The sequence below is a fragment of the Eptesicus fuscus genome, chromosome 2 (assembly GCF_027574615.1).
Source record: "Eptesicus fuscus isolate TK198812 chromosome 2, DD_ASM_mEF_20220401, whole genome shotgun sequence".
NCBI classification, from domain to species: Eukaryota; Metazoa; Chordata; class Mammalia; order Chiroptera; family Vespertilionidae; genus Eptesicus; species Eptesicus fuscus.
The window spans coordinates 87,855,014-87,878,909 of record NC_072474.1 but is presented as its reverse complement, the minus strand read 5'-3'; the positions used below and the strand labels follow the sequence as shown (position 1 = coordinate 87,878,909).

Sequence of the window (23,896 nt, the reverse complement as noted above, 5' to 3'; positions counted from 1 at the left end):
CTCCAATAAATTTAACTTTAAAAATAGTTGCAATGATTACACATAGTTTATCTTAGTGTAGACACAAATATAAAGTTTTTTAAATCTCTTGAAATTTTCAAATGAAATGTATTTACTTTTTCCCTCTAAAAAAATTTTGAAACAACCACATATAGAAAAGTTGGAAGTACAGTGTAAAGAACCTTTTATCTGAACCATTTGATAGTGAATTGCTAACCAGATGCCCTATCACTCTGAAAAAAAAAAAAAAGTTATTGGGTGTTTCCTACAAACAAGGACATTATCCTACAAAACCACAGGAAATTACACTGATTCACTGCTACCATCTAGTTCTCAGAACCCATTCAAGTTGTGCTAATAGTCCTAATAATACCCCTTGTACCAAAAGGGTCTAACTTAGGGCCACATGTCCATGTGTCCTTGGTTTCCTTCAGTCTTCCTTAAACTTCCATGACTTTGACCCTCTGTAAATTACAGGCCAGTTATTTTGCAGAATGTTCCTTAGCTGTGATTTAGGCTTAAATTCAGACATCTTTAGCAGAAATATCACAAAGGTGACACGACATTCTTCTCCCTGCATCCTCTTAATTTGTTCCTTTACGAATGATAATCATATTAATCATATGGTAAAGACAGTGTCTGCCAGGTCTCCCTGTGATATTGTTCTCCTCTCCTCAGCCATGTCATCAATAAGTAATTTCTGGTGAGATATTGAAATTATGTAAATAACTTTCAGTTATTTTTTGACTTATGCATGATTTCCTATTTTATCTAATGGCTTATAATCTGTTCCTATCATTATTTATTTTGATGGTCAAATGGTCCTCCATTCGGCTAGTGAGATTTAATTCAAGCTGGCTACTGTCTTTTTAACACACACCCATTGTTCTCTGGGCCGTTCCCTGCTTTCTGGAACAGGAGGTTTTGGACTCATGTTGGACTTTCCTTGCCTCATTCTTGCCATCAGCCATTTCTCTAAGGATTCTGGTTCCTTTTTGTAGAAAATGGTATTTAAAACCAAGATCTGGGTGTTCCTTGGTACTCACAGGGCAGGCTATTTTTACACACATTTATTTAAAACTAAAGTATAGTTGACATACAATATTATACAAGTTCCGGTTATATAAGATAGTAATTTGATATTTATATTCCTTACGATAAGTCTAGTAAATATTTGTCACCATATAAAGTTACTATGATAATATTATTTTCCCTCTACCGTACATAATATCTCCATGACTTATTTTCTAATAACTGGAGGTTAGTACTTCTTATGCCCCTTTACCCCCCTCAGTTCTATATTTACCTTTATATGTTGAAACATATACACTTACACTCATATCTCCAATTCCAATCCCATATCATAGGGTTCTAGATATAGTGTTCTACCTTTCTTTAACTGTTTGTTTTCCCAACAGTAAGAAACCTGGCTTATTGTTAATATGTGCAATTATTCCATCAGTCCCAGCCTGTAACACATCTCTCACTGTCCCAGCACCCTCGGCTGTGAGGGCGCCATGGTCACCTTGAGGGAGCGCTCACATCCCACCCTGGTTCACGCACCCATCCACCCCTTCCTCCACCTGCTCAGGCTCTGGCCCTCCACCTTAGGGCATCCCCACTTGTGGGGTCTCAGCCACTGTGCTGCCCTTCTGGGGACCTTGAGAGTCTGCCTTGCTGCTCCCACAGAACAAATTCAGGACCCAGCTGTTCACCAACAGGCAAGGAATAGGAAAATGCAAACGAAGATATGAAGTCTATAGAAAGCAATTGGTGTTGTTCCTTTTTTCACTCTTTTCTCACTTATAACATAAAAGAGGAATAAAATCACAAGATCTGGATCCTTCAGCCTTCTTGAATACTTTTTTTAAAAACTTATTTTAGAGAGAGAGGCGGGGAGAGGGAGAAAGAGGGAGGAAGAGAGAGAGAGCAATAGAGAGAAAAACATCAGTTTGCTGTTCTACTTATTCATGCATTCATTGGTTGATTTTTTAAAATATATATTTTTTAATTTATTTAAGAGAGGAAGGGAGAGGGAGAAAGAGAAAGAGAGAAACATCAATGATGAGAGAGAATCATTGATCGGCCCACAACCCAGCATATGCCCTGACCCCGGGAATCCAACCATGACCTCCTGGTTCATAGGCTGGTGCTCAACCATTGGGCCATGCCAGCCAGGCAGAACAACAAACATTTTTAAAGAAAAGTCTGCGTTTAAAAATTTTTTAAAATACTAAATCAAAGTATTTATTAGATTAAAGTATTTATCCCATGGGTTTTGTTGACTTTCATCAAGGAGAAGAAATCGTTTTTCTGGGTCACGGCGATGTAAAGTACAGCATGGGGAATACGGTCAATAATATTGTCATAACTCCATATGGTGTCCGGTGGGTGCTAGACTCACCAGGGGGCACTTCCAAAGCTAAAAAAATGGCTTATTACTATGTTGTACACCTAAAACTAACATAATATTGAATGTCAACTGGAACTGGAACATTTTAAACAGAAGTGTCTTCTTCTCACCAAAGCTCTCTTCAAAGAAGGAGGGGAGACAGTTGCCCGATTTTCGGAGTTTCTGACATGAAATGATTGGAGAATCTTGCTAGTCGGGAATATAGAGAGCATTTTTGTTCCTCATATTGACATGAGCTGATAGAGTTAGAACAATACAGACAAAACTGCAGGTGCTATCAGCAGGGATCAAGCAGGCGAGCTGAGGTTGTCCCAACGTGGCCCAGACCCGACCACAGGAGTCAGCTCCTCCAGTCCTCTGGGCAGTTCCTTCCTTCCTAGGGGCCCCTGCACTTGCCCACCAAGGCCACGTTCAGCAAGGCTCACCTGTTTAGAGGTGAAAGGTCGGGAAGCTCAGCATTATTGTTATGCAGAAGGAGGCAGAATGAAAATCACCCTAGGCCAGGTTAGGACTACAGTTACCAAGTCTAGATTTTAAACTGAATACTGGTAAACGTAAAGACCAGGAGGATGGAGGGAGCTGGTCTCTCCAGTTTGCCCTAACGCTTCTAGGGAATGAAACTGGCCACACCAGGCAGTCCTTCAGCCATTCCCAGCATCATCCTCCCACCTCCACCCCACACCCAGAATTGGTCCCCGCTAGTGGGCAGCTGGGCCGAGAGCTTTGAGGGGCCTCCCCAGGGCTATTTTTAACCAGGTATTTTCTGCTGATTGACTTTCCACTGGGGCAGCCCCAGGGCTGGGGGATGCACTCCAGCTGGGAAACCTGAGCAGTCAGCTGGCCTGTGACAAACGCGGTATTTTTAGCTGAGACGTGGGGATCTCCGGATTGTCATCTACTTTAGACCTCAGGGTGGGAGACACAAAACAGAGCCCAGCGAGAGGAGTGGTGCTGCGTCTGAAGTCCCTTAGCAACCACTGCAGAGCTTATTGTTGGAAGGGGACTCAGTGCCCTGGTGCGGAAGGGAACAGAGGCCTGGGGGTCTTCCCCTGCACGGGTGGAGGCCAGGCCTGCGGGTCCCTCCTGCAGGCCTGGTGTTCGGAGGGGCCCTCCCTGCCTACCTGCCTGCCTGCCTGCCCTCTGCATCAGCATCACCTGGAACTGGTTAGAAATGCAAATGCTTGGGCCCCACTCGGACCTACAGGTTAGACACTCTGGCTGTGGGCCCAGCAATCCTCGGTGTGCCAGGCTCTCCAGGTGATTCTCACACACATTACACTTCGAGAATTACTGGTCTAACCACACATTCACTAACATTCATAGATAAAGGTATGAGTTTAAGTTTGTCCCTACCAAACACACATGGCAGTACCTTTTTGAATTAAGAGACATTATATTTAGCATATTTTTAGATTTACAAAAACATTGAGCAGATAGATAGTAAAGAGAGCCAGTGACTTTTTAAGCCATTTCTTACCCCTGTGTGTGTACCCTAATGGTAAAAACCTTTCGCCCCTGTTCACCCTCAAGGTTAGTGATAAGACACAGTTTTTGCCATCACAGCCTTCAGTGGAGTCCGAGTAAGGAACAGCCGCTGGCGCCCAGAGAGGAGGGCGGCAGTGCACCCCAGCCCTAGGATGGCCAACTGTACATGGGTGCCCTCAGCCACGCCGCCAGGAAGCCACTGTAACTGCCTACCATGTGGCCCAGGGCACGCCTTCTCAAAAGGGACTTGAAAGTGATGGTACTACTAGAGTATTAGTAATGTATTAGTTTCCCGTGGCTGCTATAACAAATTGCCACCGTGGCTTACAACACGAATTTATATTCTCTTGTAATTCTGGAGGTGAGAAATCGGCAATCTGTGTCACTAGGCTAGAGTCAAGGTGTGGTCAGGGCTGCTTCCTTCTGCAGGCTCCGAGGGGAGGATCTTTTCCTGGCCTTTTTCAGCTTCCAGTGACGGCCTGTCTGCATGCCTTGGCTGATGGCCCACCCTGCCTCTTCAAAGCACATCTCTCCCATCTCTGCATCCACCATCTCATTGCCTTCTCCTCTGACTCCGGCCCGCCTGCCTCCCTCTTATGAGGACATTGTGATTACATCAGGCCCTCGCAGATCATCCAGGGTAATCTCCCATCTCAAATCCTTAACTAGCCACATGTGCAAAGTCCCTTTGCCATGTAAGGTGGCATTTACAGGCCCTGGGGATTAGGACATGGATATATTGGGGGGGGAGGCATGGGGGGGGGACATTATTCAAACTGCCACATGCCTTGTGACTCTATACCTTGTTCTATGGTAGACACAAGCCATGGTGATTATTGAGTACTTGCAATGTGACTCATCTGAACTGGATCATGCTGTACGAGTATTGGAATGTAAAGACTGAGCATGAGAAAAAGGAAAGTAAAATATTTCACTAATAATGTTCATATTCATTTCATGTTAAAATTATAAAATGTTAGATATGTTGAATTAAATTATTAAAATCACACTCATCTGTTTCTTTTTGCTTTTCAAATGTAGCTACCAGAGAGCTTTAAGTTACACATGTGGCTGACATTATTTCTGTTGGACGGTGATACTAGAGACCAAAAGGGAAGCAGGGTGGTGTTAAATTTCAATTGTTTTATTTTTGTCTTACTCATGCTTATAAGGGAGTCTAGACTTTGAAAGCAACCTCTGTTCTTTCAACCTTCTCTAGGGAGAGCAACTGAGATTTCAAATCAAGAGGGATATTATTACATATTATTACATTAGGGATGTGAAAAAAATGAAATTCTTCGCTAGATTAAAAAAAAAAAAAAAAGCAAAGCCCAAGCCCAATCTGAGAGACTCAATGGTTAAGCATCAACCTATAAACCAGGAGGTCACAGTTTGATTCCCAGTCAGGGCACATGCCCGGGCTGTGAACTCAGTCCCCAGTAGGGGGCATGGCAAGAGGCAGTGGATCAATGATTCTCTCTCATCATTGATGTTTCTATCTCTCCTTCCCTCTCCCTTCCTCTCTGAGATCAATCAAAAAATTTTTTTAAAAAGCAAAGCTCACACATTTATCCAGCAACTCGTGTTCTTACAAAGCACCTTCATAAAGCATTATCTCACTAAATCCTTGATCACAACCCTGTGAAAGGGATATTGCCCCCATTCTTCAGAGAAGGAAGCTGAGCCTGAAAGAAATGAGCCCAACTAATTCGTGATGAACAAGAGTCCGAGCCTCTGGCACCCCGGGCTGCCTTGAGGATTTTCCTGGCGTGGAGTTAATGATTTAGTCAGGTTCACTCCATTTCCTGAGAGTTTTGTTGTTGTTGTTTTCCCTTCAATCTTCCCAAATTTCAGAGATCCCAGAATTCTCCCTCTTGACCTGAAAATTCTGTCCCTTGACTACTCTGAACACATTTTCATTATTTTTCAACTTTGACTGCAGAGGAGCTATGTCCTGCCTGGCTATTTAAGGAAGGTTTTATCTTGCATCAAACTCCTGCTCAGCTGCACCAGAGGCGTGCCTGGCTCCCCGCTTGACTCTAGGCCACTTGCTGGAAGGCCCCCAACACCAGGGACTGCCTGTCCACCACTACCCCCCACCCCCAGGTGCATGCCCGGGGAAAATGCTCAGCTCTGACTTACACCCAGAGAAGACACCCCAGACAAGCCTGGCTCTGGTGGTCAGCTTTCCTCTGATCAGTCTTCCTTGGGGTTGAACAGGCAGTTTGGCTGAGAGTGGCTGTAAGAAGGATTAGCAAAGACCCAGGAAGAAGGAAGCAAACTAAGGTCCGCGAGGATGCCCCTACCCAGGCAGCACTGCCCAACTGTTGGCAGGGGAGGGGGGAAAGGAAAGTGAAAGTGTACTTTTCTCTACCACATTCAGATTTCAGATCTGGGAAGGCCCTGGGAGGGTGTCTAGTCCAACCACCCCCATTTTACACAGAAACCGGGAGCAAAAGGGTTAACTGCTGTCTGTGAAGTCTCATGGCAATTTAGCATCAGATACAGACTAGAACTCCCGTTTCTGATGTTGTTGAACTTGGACCAAATTGTGGGGTTTTTTTAAATATATATATTTTATTGATTTTTCACAGAGAGGAAGGGAGAGGGATAGAGAGTTAGAAACATCCATCAGCTGCCTCCTGCACACTCCCCACTGGGGATGTGCCCGCAACCCAGGTACATGCCCTTGACTGGAATCGAACCTGGGACCCTTCAGTCTGCAGGCTGACGCTCTATTCACTGAGCCAAACCGGTTAGGGCTGGACCAAATTGTTTTAAAGGATCACAGAGAAATATTAAGTAAAACCATTCAGCCTTGATTTCCAAACCACACTAGAGAGAGTGGCATCTCTCTTGCAGGATGAGGCTCTGAAACAGGCACGCCAGGGTGAAAATCAGGCACGGGCGCGATAATCCTTGAAAACGCTTAGGAAAGTGCCACACTGGAGACCAATATAGCTTCTGTCAGTACATCCCACACGGTCAGTTTTTCCAAAGACGGATCAGGTTCATCAGTGGAGCACCAGATTAACTACCTGGCCTGAGGCTAGAGGACAAAGAGGCATGATCCTTACACACAGGATGACACGGAGGCCTGCAGGATGGATACGGATAAAAGGCACCTGGGCCCTAGCCAGTTGGCTCAGTGGATAGAGTGTCAGCCTGCAGACCAAAGGGTCCTGGGTTCAATTCCGGTCAAGGGCACATGCCTCAGTTGCAGGTTCCTCCACGGCCCGGGGCCCTGGTCGGAGCACGCGCAGGAGGAAACCAATTGATGTGTTGCTCTCACATCGATATTTCTCTGTCTTTCCCTCTCTCTTCCACTCTCTCTAAAAAAATCAATGGGAAAATATCCTCGGGTGAGGGTTAAAATAAATAAATAAACAAACAAACATGTAAAAAGGCACCCGGGTTCTGAGAGTATCAGCAGATTCCCTTCTCTTCTCTTGCCCTCACTGCAGGGCACTGAGTAGAATGGCAGGCCAGTGGCGCTTACTACTGCAACAGGCCTCCCCCTCCCCTCACTCCTGACACAGTGCCCCAGATTAAGATTTCCAGGGAACACCCTGACTGGTTTGGCTCAGTGGATAGAGCGTCGGCCTGTGGACTGAGGGGTCCCGGGTTCGATTCCGGTCAAGGGCATGTACCTTGGTTGCGGGCACATCCCCAGTAGGGGGTGTACAGGAGGCAGCTGATTGATGTTTCTCTCTCATCGATGTTTCTAACTCTCTATCCCTCTCCCTTCCTTTCTGTAAAAAATCAATGAAATATATTTAAAAAAAAAAAGATTTCCGGGTGCTATCTGCGATGACACTTAGCAGCATGACCTTCATGGGTTTGGACAGACTGACATCCTTTACTTCCATAGCTGCACAAGGACTTTTCTTCAAAACTCTGCCCAGTGCTGGAAACAGGGCTGGCAGCCTAAAGGTTTGAAGGGGCCCTGGGATAAGCACAAACTAGTGGCACCAAAATGGTCTTCCCAACTCACCCCTGTGCTGTCTGCCCTCCTGCTAAGCCAGCCTGTTGGCTCACTGGCTTCTCTTTTTTATTTTTTTCTAAATATATTTTATTGATTTTTTTACAGAGAGGAAGGGAGAGGGATAGAGAGTTAGAAACATCGATGAGAGAGAAACATCGATCAGCTGCCTCCTGCACACCTCCTACTGGGGATGTGCCCGCAACCAAGGTACATGCCCTGGACCGGAATCGAACCTGGGACCCTTCAGTCCGCAGGCTGACGCTCTATCCACTGAGCCAAACCGGTTAGGGCATCGCTGGCTTCTCTTGAGTGCTGGCAGTTTCAGCACTGATACGGGAGGACACGATGGATCCCCTGCAGGGCCACCTGGGTCCTCTGGTCCTATCACACGTTGGCACTGTGCTTGTCACCATCCACTCTGATGGTGTGGACACGTAGACATGTACCGGAGGAGAATATTCAAACAGCGGCCATCGGGTGAGCGGATGGGGTAACTGCCAGCCTTTGGCTGAGAGGCAAACAGAATTCCTGGGCACCCTCCGCTGAGCTCTGCGCTGAGCAAACAGGGCTGCAGAATGCTCGGGGTCAGGCAGACAGAAGAGCCAGGGCTCTGGGACAGCAGTGGCTCTTTCTGAGCAAAGAGAGAGGAGCTGGGACGGGAGACAGTGACAGGCTCAGGACAGGCAACGGATGCAGCACCCAAAGGTGAGCATCCCCTGCACGCCACACCCACGAGGAAAGCACACATAATCTGCCAACCTGCTCGGTGACTGTCTGTAAAAATAACAAGCCGTATGGACTGTACTTGCTCTCGAGTACATTTAGCGAAGTCCCAGGAACAGAATAAACCCCTAGGGGGTAAGGAATGGAGACAGGGAAAGGATCTATGCATCTGGGCTGGCTTCCATAGTGTCCCCAAAATTCACGTCACATGTGACCTGACTTGGAAACAGAGTCTTTGCCTTTGTAGTTTGTTAGGGTGAGGTCACAGCGGATCAGGGTGAGCCCTAGGTGCCATATGACTGGTGTCTTTATAACGAGAAGGAACACGTGGGGCAGGAAGAAGGATGCATGACTAAGAAGGCAGAGAGCGGAGTGATGCAGCTACAAGCTAAGGAAAGCCACGGATTTCTAGCAAGCACCGGAAGCTAAAAGGAGGGGAGGGAGGATTCTTCCCACGCCAAGGAACTTGATTTTGGACTTGCAGCCTACAAAACTGTGAGCAAATAAATTCCTGCTGTTTAAGCCACCCAGTGTGTGGTAACTTGTTGCAGCAGCCCTAGGAAGCTAATCCAGCAGTTACCTTTCTTAGCTAGTTACAAATATACTTCTGCACAGTCATCCATTCACACACATTGTTAATAGGTACCAACCATGTGCCAGACACTCCTCCAGCAATGAACAAACACAGAAAAACCTCTGCCTCCTCGGAGTTCATACCTTAGAGTAGGAGGAGACAGAAAATAACCAAAGGTGAGAAGTAACATATACAGTCTGTCAAATGGTGATGAGTTCAGGAAGGGGTCCTAGGGAGAGAATTGGTTTCGAATCTAATTAGTTTAGAAGAAACTCTACACTCTCAGTAGAATCTGATCCAAACATTGAGCCTCGTATTGTAGTATTGTCGTTCCTATGAAAAACGATACAACATGCGAGGGTAAATGGGGAAGATAAATTCTCCCTCTATTATATCAGTGTGTCTGCTCGAAAAGCAGGAAAACCACCAGCCACAGAGCTCATCATGAAGGGGAACGAACCATACGTTAGCAAAAATCATCAAGGTGAGGGGAGACTTCCCAAGGGTTTTATGTCTCATACGCATTTGCTGGCTGATGTACAAATGAAGCTAGCCATTTAACATTCAACAAATGCCCTGGCATGTGTAAGAGAAGCAAAGGGAGGTGTTGGCTAAGAAAACTTTTTTCACCTGAGAGTCCTGTGAAATGACTGCTTGAGTGAAAGACAAGTTCTGAGAGGACATTCCCAGCAGAGACGCTCTGTCTACACCTAACGCAGTAACCACGGGTCCACGTGGTTACTGAGCACTTGGCGTGTGACTGGTGAGGCTGAAGAACCGGATTTTTAATTTGATTTAATTGTGATTAAGTTCAGTAACCGCCTGCGCCGAGCAGCTAGGCTATTGGACAGCACAGCTTTAGAGTCGCAGAAGGCTGGCTGAGGAGAAAGGCCCGGGAGACTCCCTGCGTCTGGGATGAGACGGCTCCATAATTACTAACAGGTCAGGGAGCCTTCACAGAATGTACAACGGTTAAACACAGTGTTTCTGGGACGTAAGTATTTCCTTAGTCCTCTCAGTGTCCTTAGCGATAGTCAGTAGTATCACCCCCATTGGCTGGATAAGGAGATCAAAGCTCAGCAAGAGTATTTGACTTGCTCAGTGTCAAAGTCTCTTCTCAGAGATTTGGATTAGGCTTTGACACCAAAATCCATGCTCTCCACCAAGGCACCTCACCTATGGCACCTTTCTCACTCTTGTGATTTCCTCCATTCCCACCCTCTCTGAACACTCTAAACACAAAAGTGTGTGTATACCTGTGTGCACCTGTCTGAGTAGATTGTGAGGAACAGGTAAGTCTGGGGCGGGGGGAGTGGGTTGGGGTTGGGGGTAGGTGTTCTTGAGAGCTTAGTGCGGATCCAGTATTCCATACAGGTCAGTATCCTTTAGCCAACCAGCCCCTTTGCCACCTGGGCAGACAAAGTGGAATGCCAAGAACAACAATGCAGCAAGCAGGACGCATGAATGCATCCTTGCTGACTAACTTTCTAAGGCCGACGTGGCACATTAAAGAAACCTTCCTCCCTTGGACACAGTCAGCAAAAATGCTCCATCGCAGCTTTCCTAATCATCAGGGAGCACCCGTCCCACCAGCAGCAGAGCCATGCGGAAACCCTGAGGTGTCGGCCACACATCTCCAAGGGAGATGAGGGAGATGATCAACAGAGTCCTCACTAGCAGTATGGAGATCTGTGATGCAGGCTTCGGAGGGTGGCAAGGCTAATTCTCTGGAGATCCTGGCCTGGTCTTCTCCTGCAATCTCCTGTTTGTCCGCAGCTATGGAGAAGGGCAACTGAGGGCCATAAAGCCGGCAAGCGCTGAAATCCAAAGGAAGCCATGGTGGAGACGTGACCCTCCCCAAACAAAAGCACAGCTGGTTTGTGCTGGAGGCACCGATGCCTTCTGAGCTCTTGCTGTGGAGATTTCTGCAGCACCAAGAGGAAGGTTTTGATGTGATGAATTTCGCATCTTTTTAAAAAGTTTCCCTGTGCCTGGAAATATACTTGGTGAGATTAATAAAGCAACCCTTGTCTGTTTAACCTCCTGGCCGGTTAGCGGAGTCTGTCATCACTGAACTGTAATCCAGTCCTCCAGGGAACCTTCTGGGAAGAGCCCTCTCCCCTAACTAAAGCTTTCCAGCATCTTGAGGTTTTGAGGTCTATGCGATTCTACACCCAAATAACTCTACCCTCGAGCGCGACTCTCAGCGGGAAGGATCCCATGGAAAACCTGGCGGCTCAGCCCAGACTCACACATGTCCAGGCAGACATCTCGTCTGACTGCTCTACCCCCAGGAACCCGGTTTCCGGGACTGATTTTTAGCTTCCTTGTGCACAACCAAAACTACAGGCACCAAGTAACACAAACACACCGACAAAAAAATGATTCTGTAACTTTAAAAACATGCATTGTTCCTTCTCATTCTCTCTGGATGATGCCACAGTTACTGTTTTGCAGCATCTTTAATGTCAACACCTTCAGCTAAAACGTCTGTCTGTGGATAATGATCCCCAGTAAACCCTGACTTCGCTCTCTTTCTGGGCTTCCATCAGTGAATTTCAAAAACAAACAACAAGAAATCCTACAAACTACCTCTGTGAACACAGGAATCGCCACACAGTCGTCATACACGAGCTGGTCTTTGCAGAGCACTGTTTTCAGGAGTTTCCCGCGGAAGGGAAGCAGCCCTTAATGAACTGCTGGGCCAGATGCCCTGGGAAGGCCGCGCGCGCCCAGGGCTGGGTCCCGGGAATTACCTGCCGTGCAAAGGTGCAAAGAGCGCCTGCACCGCCATCCGCCGGCCCCAGAGGGTGGCACCGGCCGTGGGGCGTCCGCCACCGCCACCGCCAGGGAGCTGGGGTCCGTCCAGCAAGATCCCGCGCACCACCGTCCTCCCGCCTGCGCAGCCCGCACTCCCTTCCGCACCGAGCGGTCACCGGAGCTGACTCGGCGCAGCAGGGACCTTCCCAACGCTGAAGAAGGGCAGCTGCACGTTGGAGCCGGTTCCTGGCGGCTGAGGGCAGTGCGGGCCATGGAGGCGCGACTCCCTCCTACCTTTCCTCTCGCCAGCAGAATCGGAGCTCGCCAAACCCGGAGCCGCTCTGACTCTGCGCCCTTCGGTGACCGGCGGCGGGGTGCCTGGCCAGGTGTGCGCCGGAGACAAAGTTTGCGCGCGGGGGACGCAGGGATCCCCAGCACCCCTGCAAGTGGAACCGGTTCGGAGGTGCCAGCGCTCAGAAGGGTCCGGTGGCCTCCGGGCACCAGCCGGTTGTAGGGAAACCCGGCGTCATTCCTGGTTCCAAGAGGGACAAGACGAGACGCGCGCCACGCTTGCAGGAGGCTTGGTTCTGGGCCAGGCAAGCCCGCTGCGCAGTCCTCACAGAGGCCGGGAGCCGGCAGCGCCGCGCAGAGAGGAAGCCCCGGTCCCCAGGGGCTGCTTCCGACCACTCCTTCAGCATCCTCCCCAGGTGCCCGCGAGTCCGCAGAGGTGTGGACGGCGCAGGGAGGAGGGGGGCCTCTGCATGGCTCCGCTAAGGAGAGCGGGGAGCGGGTCTCCGGACCGACCTGACTTGAACCTGAAGGAAAGCCTGCCCTGGCCCCGGGGAGGGTCCCGGTCGCTGGGCGCCCCGGGGAAGAGGACCGTGCGCCCTGGGACGGGTTGCAGGACAGGATGCTGAGCGCGGGGCTGGGAAAGCTCACTAAAGGTGGGGAGAGAAGGTGGCAACTAAGGGAAGGGGAGGAGGGGGCGAGCGGCAGGGGAGGTTAACCCCGAATTCATCCGGACTGAGAGGTCCACCGACCAGTTTGCCCACAGAGCGCGATTCGTGGATCTTACCCGCTTCGGGGCCCCGGCTCGGCAGTAGCGCTCGTCCGGAGCGAGGGCAGGGGACTGCTTCTTGGAGAACATGTCTCGCTTTTTCCTCGGTTCACTCTTATCTTGGTCGCTTCTCTCTCCTTTTCGTGCCCCCGGGAGAGAACTACGGGCGCCTTGCTCCTCGCTCGGGAAGAGACAAGTTGAACTTCAAGGGACGAGGCCCCACACTTTGTCTGCTCCACAGATCCCACCCGCGGGCCACTCCCTCCTCATTCCCGTCTCTGCGTCCCACCCATAGGAGCCCTTCATGACAGAGCCCCCGCCACCCCACCTCTTCGCATTCAGAAAAGTTACCCCTTCAGGGGCAGACGGAAGCCAAGCGAAATGCTGCCCCCCTCCCCCACCCTCCACTGCACACACCTAAACTCACACCTCGCGATGGCAGCACGAAAAAGATGAGACGGAGTAACTGGGAGCAAAGGAATTACTCCTGGGCTCCCCAAAACCTCCTTATCGCCTCCTAGACCCTTTCCTATTAGCCAGAGCGCAGCCAAGTACAAATCAAAGTAACCATCGGCACTTGGCAGTGAAAGGCCCACTTTGTCTTTAAAAAGGGTTACCGTTCCCAGGGCGAGCATCATGTGTATTGAACAAATGGGAACTTGCCCTCTTTCGTTCAGTGAAGAAACTCCTTTTGCACGGCTGCCTTACACTGCGCTTGGGCTGCAGGGACAGGGAGAACCCAGCCGCTTCCACAGCCCTGGCTGGGATTTCCCGCCGAGAGCTCCCGCAGGGGACCAGGGACCAAGGTCAGTGCCCTTTTGTTTCCTGGGCAGCGGCTCCTCAGGCAGCCAAGGGTCTTGACCAAGGTAAAGACTAGTTTCTCATTTGAAGCCCCGGACAGCTGTCAAATGTTTGGCAGAAAAAGACTACATTGCGTTTTTCTTAGAAATGATTTTTTTCATCCAACTTGAGTCAAGATCTAACGGAAATGGCCAAAATTACTCATGAGGTTAATGAATGAACCCATCACCATTATTCTGGAGGAGGACATGCATAGTATGTATGTATCGGACACCTGTCCCTTGAATGTTACAGTGGGGGAAAGGGAACTTGCAAAATTTTGTTTCTGAAACGATGAGAAAGTAGAAAATACTGCTTGTGTATACAGTACAATAGTTGAAATGCTGATCCCATCAGTGCTCCAAACATCAGAGTTGAAGTCCAATACCCAAGTTTACCATAATTCACAAAAATTAAGCTCTTAGTGGCGGGCTTTGTATTAAACACAAGTATTCTCTTTTAGTACCACTTTATGAGGTAGGTACTATTACTACTTGAGAGATGAAAAGATTTAGGGAGCCGAAGTAACCAGCCTAAGTTTACACGGCTAGCGAGTGCTGAGCTGGGATTCTCCAGGGGCTGTGTTCTTGCTGCCATCCTGCCTCATCACAGGTCATCACCACAGGGACACCAGCCTGAAATATCCAGAGCCTGGGTGATTTATCTGCCAGCTCTACCTGGAGCCAATCATCAGTCTTCCTGGGCCACACTAGCTGCTTAGAAAGTGAGGGTTGGATTCAATCCTCAGGGTTGCCACAGGCATTCTGAAGCCAAGTATAAACTTCTATTTCACCTCCTTTCTCTTCCACGTGCTGCCCTCTGGTGGAAGTGCTACGGAAACTATGAAATTAAAGTAGCCAAAAAGCAAATTTGAGAAAGACTGGCGGTAAGTCTTCCCCTCTATCCACAACTATACTGTGTTCTTCTAAGAACTAAGGCTGACTGCTCTGATGACGTAAAGAAGCATTCCTTAGACTTCCTTTTAGCAAGAAAACCCACATAGTTCTAGTTAGCAAAAGCACCAGAGTGAATACTTGAGATACTCTGTGTGTGAGGGTAAGCGGCTATTTTCGTATTCTTTGCAACACAACCTTTATAATGTAAGAAATCATAAAAATGTTAGAAGTCTCAAAATTTGACTACTTCAATTATTCCTTAAATTTTTTGCTCATTTGCTTTTCAACTTAAGTGACAACTATCATCTAGTTTCTTAAAATACTTTAATTTACAAAAAGAAGCATTTCTTGCCTTTGAAACTTTTATCATCTAGTATTTCAAGCATATATCCAAAATAATTAGATGATCTAAGAGAAAAAAAAAGCATAGATTTATGGAAAAATTAATTTACAGGTAGTGAATAGACCTCTGGAAAGGGTGATTTCACACCAAACTTTGGTTACATATCATATTACAGACCAAGTCAGAGCTCAGCACTACAAGTAAAGGCAGTCTGAGCACAGACAGAGACGTCTTGGAGAAGCAGCCAGAACCCAGGGAAGGTAACAGGCGAGCAGTGGCTAAACCAGGTCTGCTACCCCCTGGCTTGTCTATTTAGCTCTTCATTCAGAAAACACCCGCTTAGGATTTGCTAGCGGCCAGATGAATAAAATAGAGTTCCCACCCTGTCTAGTGGAATACGTATTCACAAACACAGAAATACATAAACTACGGAAAATACTTGCAAATAACGTGCGACTGGCTTTAAGAAGTTAGAACGTGGTATTTTTTAGCTGTGATCTAAAAATGCAAAGCGCTTAAATTTAAAAAATTAAAGAACAAAGCAAGAAACAAGTAAATTGGACATTTACCTGTTGCAGGGAGAGGAGCTTAATCAAAAGGTGAAAACAACACACTATCTGAAGCAATACCTTCCGGCACAATGAAACATGATAAAAGTAGCCCATGTGGACATTCTGTTTGCTGTATATCATTTTTCTGGGACATCAATCCCCTACTCTAATATACCAGAATAGTCATGGGGAAAAAGGTCATAAGAACAGGCCCATAACAAGTTTCAAAGGAATTGTATTATTAGCACCCTCACACCCCAGTGCTAGTTTCCCCCAGCACTGGCATCCCATACTGTAATTTGACCACCTACATGCCCCTACCTTTGGCCACCATCCTGCTGGTATTCCCAGGAATAGTACCCTCTCAACAACAATGATCACATGAGCAAAAACTGAGGTGCCTCATTTCGTAATTTTCTGATTATGAATAAATTTGTAAGAGAAGTCTTGAAATTATGAGATTAAGTCACATCTATATATATATAAAAGGCTAATATGCAAATAGACCGAATGGTGGAATGACCGGTCGCTATGATGTGCACTGACCACCAGGGGGCAGACACTCAACACAGGAGCTGCCCCCTGGTGGTCAGTGCACTCCTACAGGGGAAGCACTGCTTAGCCAGAAGCCGGACTCACAGCTGGTGAGCACCGTGGCAATGGTGGGAGCCTCTCCTGCCTCCGCCATAGCACTAAGGATGTCCGACTGACAGCTTAGGCCCACTCCTACGGGGAACAGGCCTAAGCCGTCAGTCGGACATCCCCCTAGGGCTCCTGGACTGCTAGAGGGTGCAGGTCGGGCTGAGGAACCCTCCCGAGTGCACGAATTTCGTGCACCGGGCCTCTAGTATATATATAAAAGACTAATATGCTGTGTCTGACCTGTCGCTATGATGTGCACTGACCACCAGGGGGCAGACGCTCAACGTAGGAGCTGCCGTGACGCGCACAGGCCATTTACAGAGAAACGGCACTGCGGACCTGGCGCACACAAAGCAACACTCGGCTTTCCCCAAGTGGAACACAGGCCCCGCCACCACCCCGGAGTGACAGCCCACCAAACCACAGCCAATGCTGTCGAGACACAAGGAGCAAAGAGCCCAAGGCGCAAAATGCGGCCCACAGCCCAGCCCAGAACCGGTCGCTGTGGGCGCTGGGTAATGACATAACATAGAAATGTCCGGCTTCCTCTCCTTAGCAACAACTAGCCTCCTTGCAGTTTCTTCAGCCCAGGAACATGACTTGCTTTATAGCCAGGTGGAAACATTTCACACTTTAACCAAATGTCTGTGAAGCATTTTCCCGGGGCCTCATCTCATTTGATCCTCACAGAAGTCCTGGAGTAGGTAGATAGGAGCCTCGGTGGAATCCTATTTTCTTTTCATGAGCTGGAAAACGGAGATTTAGAAAGCTTAGAAACTTGACCCAACTGAAAACAAGAAATGGTGGACCTTGAAAATGACTTCAGGTTTTCTCACTGTGCAGAATATAGTCAAACACTGCTGCAATTAAATATTTTACCCTTTGTTCTCCCTGCGTGATCTACAATAATAATCTGCTTCGTGTTGATATTTACTGCTGTGTTGCTGACAATTACCTGAAAGAGAAGTTGGGATGCTTCACTGGGCTGGAAAAAGTTCAGCTAAATCAGAAAGCAGGTCTAATTAAGCAAGTATATTCTATTATCTATAAAAGGCTAAGTTGACTCCCGCATGTGCAATACATATAAAGCTCTCACTGGTGCCAATCGCACACGTGTGTTTCCATCTGACATTGTCAATCATGAATTTGGCTGACACTTCTATTATAGAGAAAGCGTGAATAGTGATATTAAAATACTCCTAATTAAATTCTTTCACTGAGCACGAATTCATGCACTAGGCCACTAGCTTATCTATATTATTATAGCAAAGAACTTCTCAGCACTATGTGCCAGGGACTTCACAAAATGAAATATATTTCCTCAGTTTTTAATTCTTTAAATAAACCTAGTTTCCACTGTTTTAAAATGAGAATAATGATATACCACTTCATAGGCTATTATGGGGATTAATTAATGTGTTTATAAATAGTTGCAGACACATAATATTAGCTAACACTTATTGGACACTTACTCTTATTTCTCCTTGTTACTACTTTGAATAAGAGGAAACTAAGGCTTTCAGAAGTTAAATAATTGCCCAAGATCTCACAACTACAAAATGACAGAACCAGAATTAGGAGCTCAAGCATCCTGGGACTAAACTGACCTCTTAACCCCTACAGAAGGTAGCACAATTATTAAGACAGTAATGGAAAATGCCCATGGAGTTGAAGCCTAGAATTACAGTGTGCATTCATTCATTCTTCCATCAAATATTTATTGAGCACTGTAGTGGGTTGAATAGTGCCCCTCCCCCAAATTAATGTCCACCAGGAACCTAAGAATGTAACCTTCCTTATTTGGAAAATCAGGTCTATGTAGATGCAATTTACTAAATAAGATTATATCAGAATAGAATGAGCCCTAAGCACAGAGAGGGTCTTTATAAGAGACAGAAAAGGATACACAGAGACATGTGAAAATGGAGGTGAGATTGGAGTGATGTGTTTACAAGCCAAAAAACTCTTAAGGACTAACACCTACAACCAGAAGCTAGAAGAAAGGCAGGGAACAGAATCCAGAAGAAACTAACCCTGCTGACATTTTTATCTTGGACTTCTGGACTTTTGAGCTGGAAGAGAATAAATTTCTGTTGTTTCAAGTCACACGGTGGTATTTTGCTATGGCAGCACCCACTATGAGGCCAGGCATGGTTCCCCACTCTGGAGTTCCAGCAGTAAATAGAACCACGCCCCTGGCTTCCTGGAGCTTACAAACCAGTGAGAGAGCTAGACAATAAACAAATACATAGTACAAGAACAGGTACTGTTTAGGGCTATGTGGGAAAAATATTTAGAGAATAGCCCGATGAGGGTGATAGGGGTAGGTAGGGAATGTCTCTCTAGAGGCATTTTAACTAAATGAATCTGAACTGTGGAATTTCAGCCTGTAGGTGGTTAATGGGTAATTCTTCACAGCACCATTTAAATACATGCCCCACAGTAATTAGAAAGAAAACGAAGTAAGAACAGAAGCTCAGTAAATAATAGACCTAAACTTGCTCAATAGAACAAGATTCTGAAATACGTGAAAATGGTTTCTTAGATGGACAGCTGGTCTCTTTTGTCCCTTAAGAGTTTCTAGAGAACAGAGAGATCCCTAGCTCCTCCTATCCCTCCCGAATTCACATCTCTTCTAGAGGTACTAATCAGGACTCTGCTTCTTCCTCCTTCTATGAAGCTCATCAACCTCATAGGCAGACCGAAGGCCCAGGCTTAGGAAGGTTTAAACACTGCCACTCAATTAAGAGGGCAACTTCCACAGATGGGACAAGAGACACAGTTGTCAACTCTAGCTTCAGATCTTAAACAACTATCTCAGGACAGGCAAACATTAACAACTGGAGGAGTCACCTGAGTCATTTAAAATTACACAAAGAGGAGGAGAGAAAATGGCGGCCGAATAAGCGGATCCCGTTTCTAGGAATACAGTGGGTCCTCCAGTTACGTCGGAGATCCGTTCCTATGGCGCGATGCAACGCATTTTTCGCTGTAAGTCGGAACCCACCTACATAAGCACCTACGTCACTCACATAGAGCACATACACAGCAGTAATGAAGTGAAACAGTAAAAAAAAAAATTTAAAAGAAAGGTAACAATTCCTGACCTTTACTTGTGGTAAATAAATAATAAAAAACATAAAGCACATATGTACATATACGTCGAAATGACGGAACTTTTTTTTTTTTTATCAATAAATGGGAGATGGCAACGTAACCACGAAATGACGTACGTCGAGTCCGATGTAACCCGAGGACTGTCTGTATATCCTAAGAAACCCAAAACACCAATCAGAAAGAAAGTATGCACCCCTATGTTCACAGCAGCACAAGTTACAATAGCTAAGATTTGGAAACAGCCCAAGTGCCCATCAGCAGATGAGTGGATAAAAAGGCTGTGGTACATTTAAATAGAATACTATGCAGCAGTAAAATAAAAGGATCTCTTACCATTTGCAACAGCATGGATGGACCTAGCGATTACAATAAGCGAAATAAGTCAGAGAAAGGTAAGTATCACATGATCTCACTCATATATGGAATCTAATGAACAAAATAAACTGATGAGCAAAATAGATCCAGAGACATAGACCCATGCAACAGATTGATGAATTTCAGCAGAATATGGGGTGAAAGGGGAACTTATATGCATATATGTATAGGCCATGGACACGACAATAGTGTGGTGAAGGTTTGGGAGTGGCGAGTGAGAGGTAGAGGGGGACAATCAGGAGAAAAAAACAAAGGGGACATCTGTAATACTTTCAACAATAAAGATAAATTTTTAAAAATATAAAATTATATAAAGAGCCAAACAATTGTTACAGGACATCTTTAAACACTACCACAGATGCTTACCTGTGTTTAAAAATTTTAACATTCATAGCCATTAAGTTCAAGCATCAGACTTCTTTGCAAAAAGCAAGTTTTCAATGTTTTTGTTCAATAAAGTTCCTTTGGCAATTTCAGCAAAGAACATACCAATTCATTTGGGATTATCTGGATTTAATTTAGACTTTAGTGAAATTAATTAAAATACAAAAATGAGGTGTTGCCAATCCGAGAAAGTGTTTAAATGGAAAAACTTTAAAGATTTCAATATCAACATTCCACAAATTTCAAATAGTAAGTTAACAAACTTTTTTAATATCACAAAGTAAATAGGATATTAAGGCCATCATAGTCCCAATTTTACCTATTCTTAGTGGCTACTTGAAAACCTTTTCCATGCCTTCTCCAATAAGCCCAGATAGAAGCGAAAAGGACATGTATTGCTTTATTTCCCTCAGAACAAATTAGTGTGATTACACCAAATTTAACCTCATTTTGGCCTTAAAAAACTCCCGTTTCTTTCATTCCCCTTCTGCTCACCATGCAGTAGTTTCTGCAGCATCCTCATGCCACTTACTCTGGGCATCAGGGAACTGTGGAAATTGGAGGCATGTATCTTTGAATCCGAGTACCACTAGCACCTCCAGCCTAGACTGCTTCCCAACTCATCTTTTTAGTTTTTAGTCTTTTCTCCACACACAGCCAGCCATCTGTATTTTTAAAATATATTTTTTATTGATAGTATTACAGATATCTCCCCACCCCTCTTCCTCCTCCCTCCTCCCAGCCCCTACCCGCGCCCCTCCCCCCCCACCGCCCTATTACCCTGTCCATGGACTATGCATATAAGTATGTAAGTTCTTTGTCTTCCCAATCCCCCAGCCAGCCATCTTTAAAAAACAAAAAATAACTATTCCCCACTTAAAACCTCCCAATGCTGCCCACTGCTACTAGAATAAAATCCCAACTCCTTACCATGGTCTATTAAGTACTATATGAACGGCCTGGCCCTAGACTCTCTCCCCCTCTCATTCTCTAGCTCCAGCCACACCAGCCCTTTTGTTGCTTGGCCATGCCAAGCATCTCGCCAACTTAGGGACTTTGTACTTGCTACTTTATCTCCCTCACAGACTTTCCCCTCAGATCTTCAAGTGAAGGTCATTCATGTTACAGCTGAAATGAACCCATCCAGAGGGACTTTCCCAATCCAAAGTAGCTAGTGCCCTTTTACCCCCCTTTCACCACTTTCTGGACTATTTCTCTTATTTTTTTAATACCATGTATTACACATGACATTGTATTCTTTTTTTTTTTTTAAATCTCTTCCACTCCTGTAGCAGCTCCCCAAGAGAAAGATCACTTACCTTCTAATAATTATCTCTAGTATCTAGAGTATCTGTTACAGAAGAAACACATCTGTTGATTGAATAAATGAATAAACAGCTGTGTGACTTTGGGTAAATTAAGCTCTGAGATAATAGCCAAGCAAATAAAAAACAGCAAACAGTTTAATTTGTCATTCATTCAAGCCCCTTCCTCGGCTCACTACTTTCCCATAAATTAGAAAGAAAACCTAACAAGATCAGCAGCCCAACAGACAGACATGAAGTAGGCTTCAGATTTGTTTAATAGGCCAACATTCCGGCATACATGAAAATAGGCTCCCAGGCAGACACCAAGTTGTGTTCATATTCTTTAATATTCATTTTAGATCAGAGTAAGGTAACGTCTTGAGAGTAGCAGCTTAAACACCAACTCAGTAACTGAGTTACTGAGAAAGTAACTGGGAAAGTTAAAATAAAGAAAACTAAAACCAAAACACAAAGACCATAAAGAAAGGAATGAGTGCCCTTTAATTTTAGACACCAGCTAATACTTGACTAATCAACAAGACATTTAAAGAAAACCTGAATTAAATTTAGCAAAATTTAAAAATCCTTCTTTGTACTTCTGTTTAAAAAACATTTCTACCACTTTTTATTATCTATTAATTACTGTTTTGCATCAAATTTTGGAGTTTTTCATGCATCGATACTAATACCTAGCCTAAACCTACAGGTTCCTGAATATTTTAGATAATAGTAAATATTCTAGATTACAAATTTGGTATGAAAAACTTTAATGAAAATATTAAGCATACAAAAATTAAATAACAAAACCATTTAAAATGACTTACAATTTAAACAGATTTGGCTTACTGATATTTCTCTATCAGCTTTTCATAAGAACTGATTATTTCCAGATAAAAATCTACTTAAGAGTACCGTGGTAAGAAAAAATGAGAATAAAGTACATAAAGCTCATAAGCCCTGTGCTCAGCACATAGTGCTCATAAATATTAGTTTTTCTTTTATTATTACTTTGAAAAGACACATACAAGTTTTATAAAACATGCCAACTTCAGTTGAAAGCTTTTTACACTAGAAATACCCACATGTGAGGAGTCTAGTCTGGCATATTTTGAAAACAGTATTTTCCTCTAAGGAACACAGTACATAAAAATTTATTTCAATAACTGATAAGCCAGTTTCTGGAATCTAATTATATAACTTCATGTTATAATTTAAGAGGTCTTTTAGAGAATTATCTTTTTTATTAAAATACAAAGTTACATGATGAAGAAAAGTACCTTCTAATAAGTAACCAAAACATTATGAAATATTCCTCTTACAGCACATGTGGCTCAGTTTCATCTTAATTGGGGGGGGGGAGGAAAAGTTGGTTTGAAATAGTAAATGAAACAACTATGTTAATACAAGGAAGCACAATGAAAAACTAACATGCTACCCTGCCACAACCTATGCCTTATGAAATATTTTATCATTTCAGTCATGCTTTTAATATCAAACAATGTTATATTGCCACTTCTCATATGTTAATTAAGATAAAGCTTAACATTCTATCCTTCTAACAACACCTAGAAGAGAACAGAGAGATGAGTGTGAATACGTATCATGTTGTACAATATACACTTCCTAATATTCCAAACTTAACAATGTGTCTAAATCCAATCTGAGGTATATTAACAGATCAAAAAATTTTAAGACGCACCAGGGGCTATGTACCATGCAAACCCTAACACCAAAACTGCACACACTGGGAGGAGATGATATTTATACTTCTGCCACAGTGTTGGCTCAACTGCCACTTCATCTCTTTTCCTGTTCTTCTTCCGACGACCCTTCAGTCTGTTTTCAAAAGCCTCCAGTTCAGCCTAAATCAAAATAGTATCATTTTTATTAAATCCAATACATACCTTAACTTGAAATCTTCCACTTAGATGAAAATAAATCAATTTGGGAAATGCTTTAGTAGTAATGGTATGTAATAAATACACTGATTTGATTTTTTGTTTTAAACTCTCTACTACTAGTTGTATTCAACAAATCCAGAGTTTAGGAATGCAGTGCTAAGAGATGCCCAGTGAGAATAACTATAGTTTCTTACAATGTTGATAAATAACATTAGTGGCTTGTGTAGAAATTCAAGTGAGTAAAGAGAGAAAAAAAGCCACCAGAAACTCATTCTTCTCTTGATAAAACACAGTTAAAATTATAGAATAAAAATTCTTCTGGAGAAAAATGCTTCATGCTTTAAATCAAATGACTATTTTAGAAAGTAAATTATATAAAAACTACTTCTAAAAAAAGGATAACTGAATAACACTCATTATAAAATATGAAGTTTTATTCTACTGTTAAGAACTTCTTAAACTTTAATACATAATAATGTAACATGCACTGTTATTAACTAAAACTTAATAGGTAATTAAAATATATATGTAACATGCATGCAA

General features: G+C 44.7%; 2 protein-coding genes across 2 annotated transcripts in view; both read right to left on the bottom strand.

Annotated features, from left to right (window-relative positions):
- Positions 1–13,087, bottom strand: part of CORIN (corin, serine peptidase) — a 192,648-nt gene extending 179,561 nt beyond the window's left edge. The window contains exon 1 of the mRNA XM_008140283.3: positions 13,016–13,087. Coding sequence (XP_008138505.3) covers positions 13,016–13,087 — 72 coding nt within the window. The remainder of the gene's footprint in view (positions 1–13,015) is intronic.
- An 8,693-nt stretch (positions 13,088–21,780) lies between these two features.
- Positions 21,781–23,896, bottom strand: part of NFXL1 (nuclear transcription factor, X-box binding like 1) — a 45,182-nt gene continuing 43,066 nt past the window's right edge. The window contains exon 23 of the mRNA XM_054729254.1: positions 21,781–23,314. Within this exon, the coding sequence (XP_054585229.1) occupies positions 23,141–23,314 (174 nt within the window). The 3' untranslated portion in view covers positions 21,781–23,140. The remainder of the gene's footprint in view (positions 23,315–23,896) is intronic.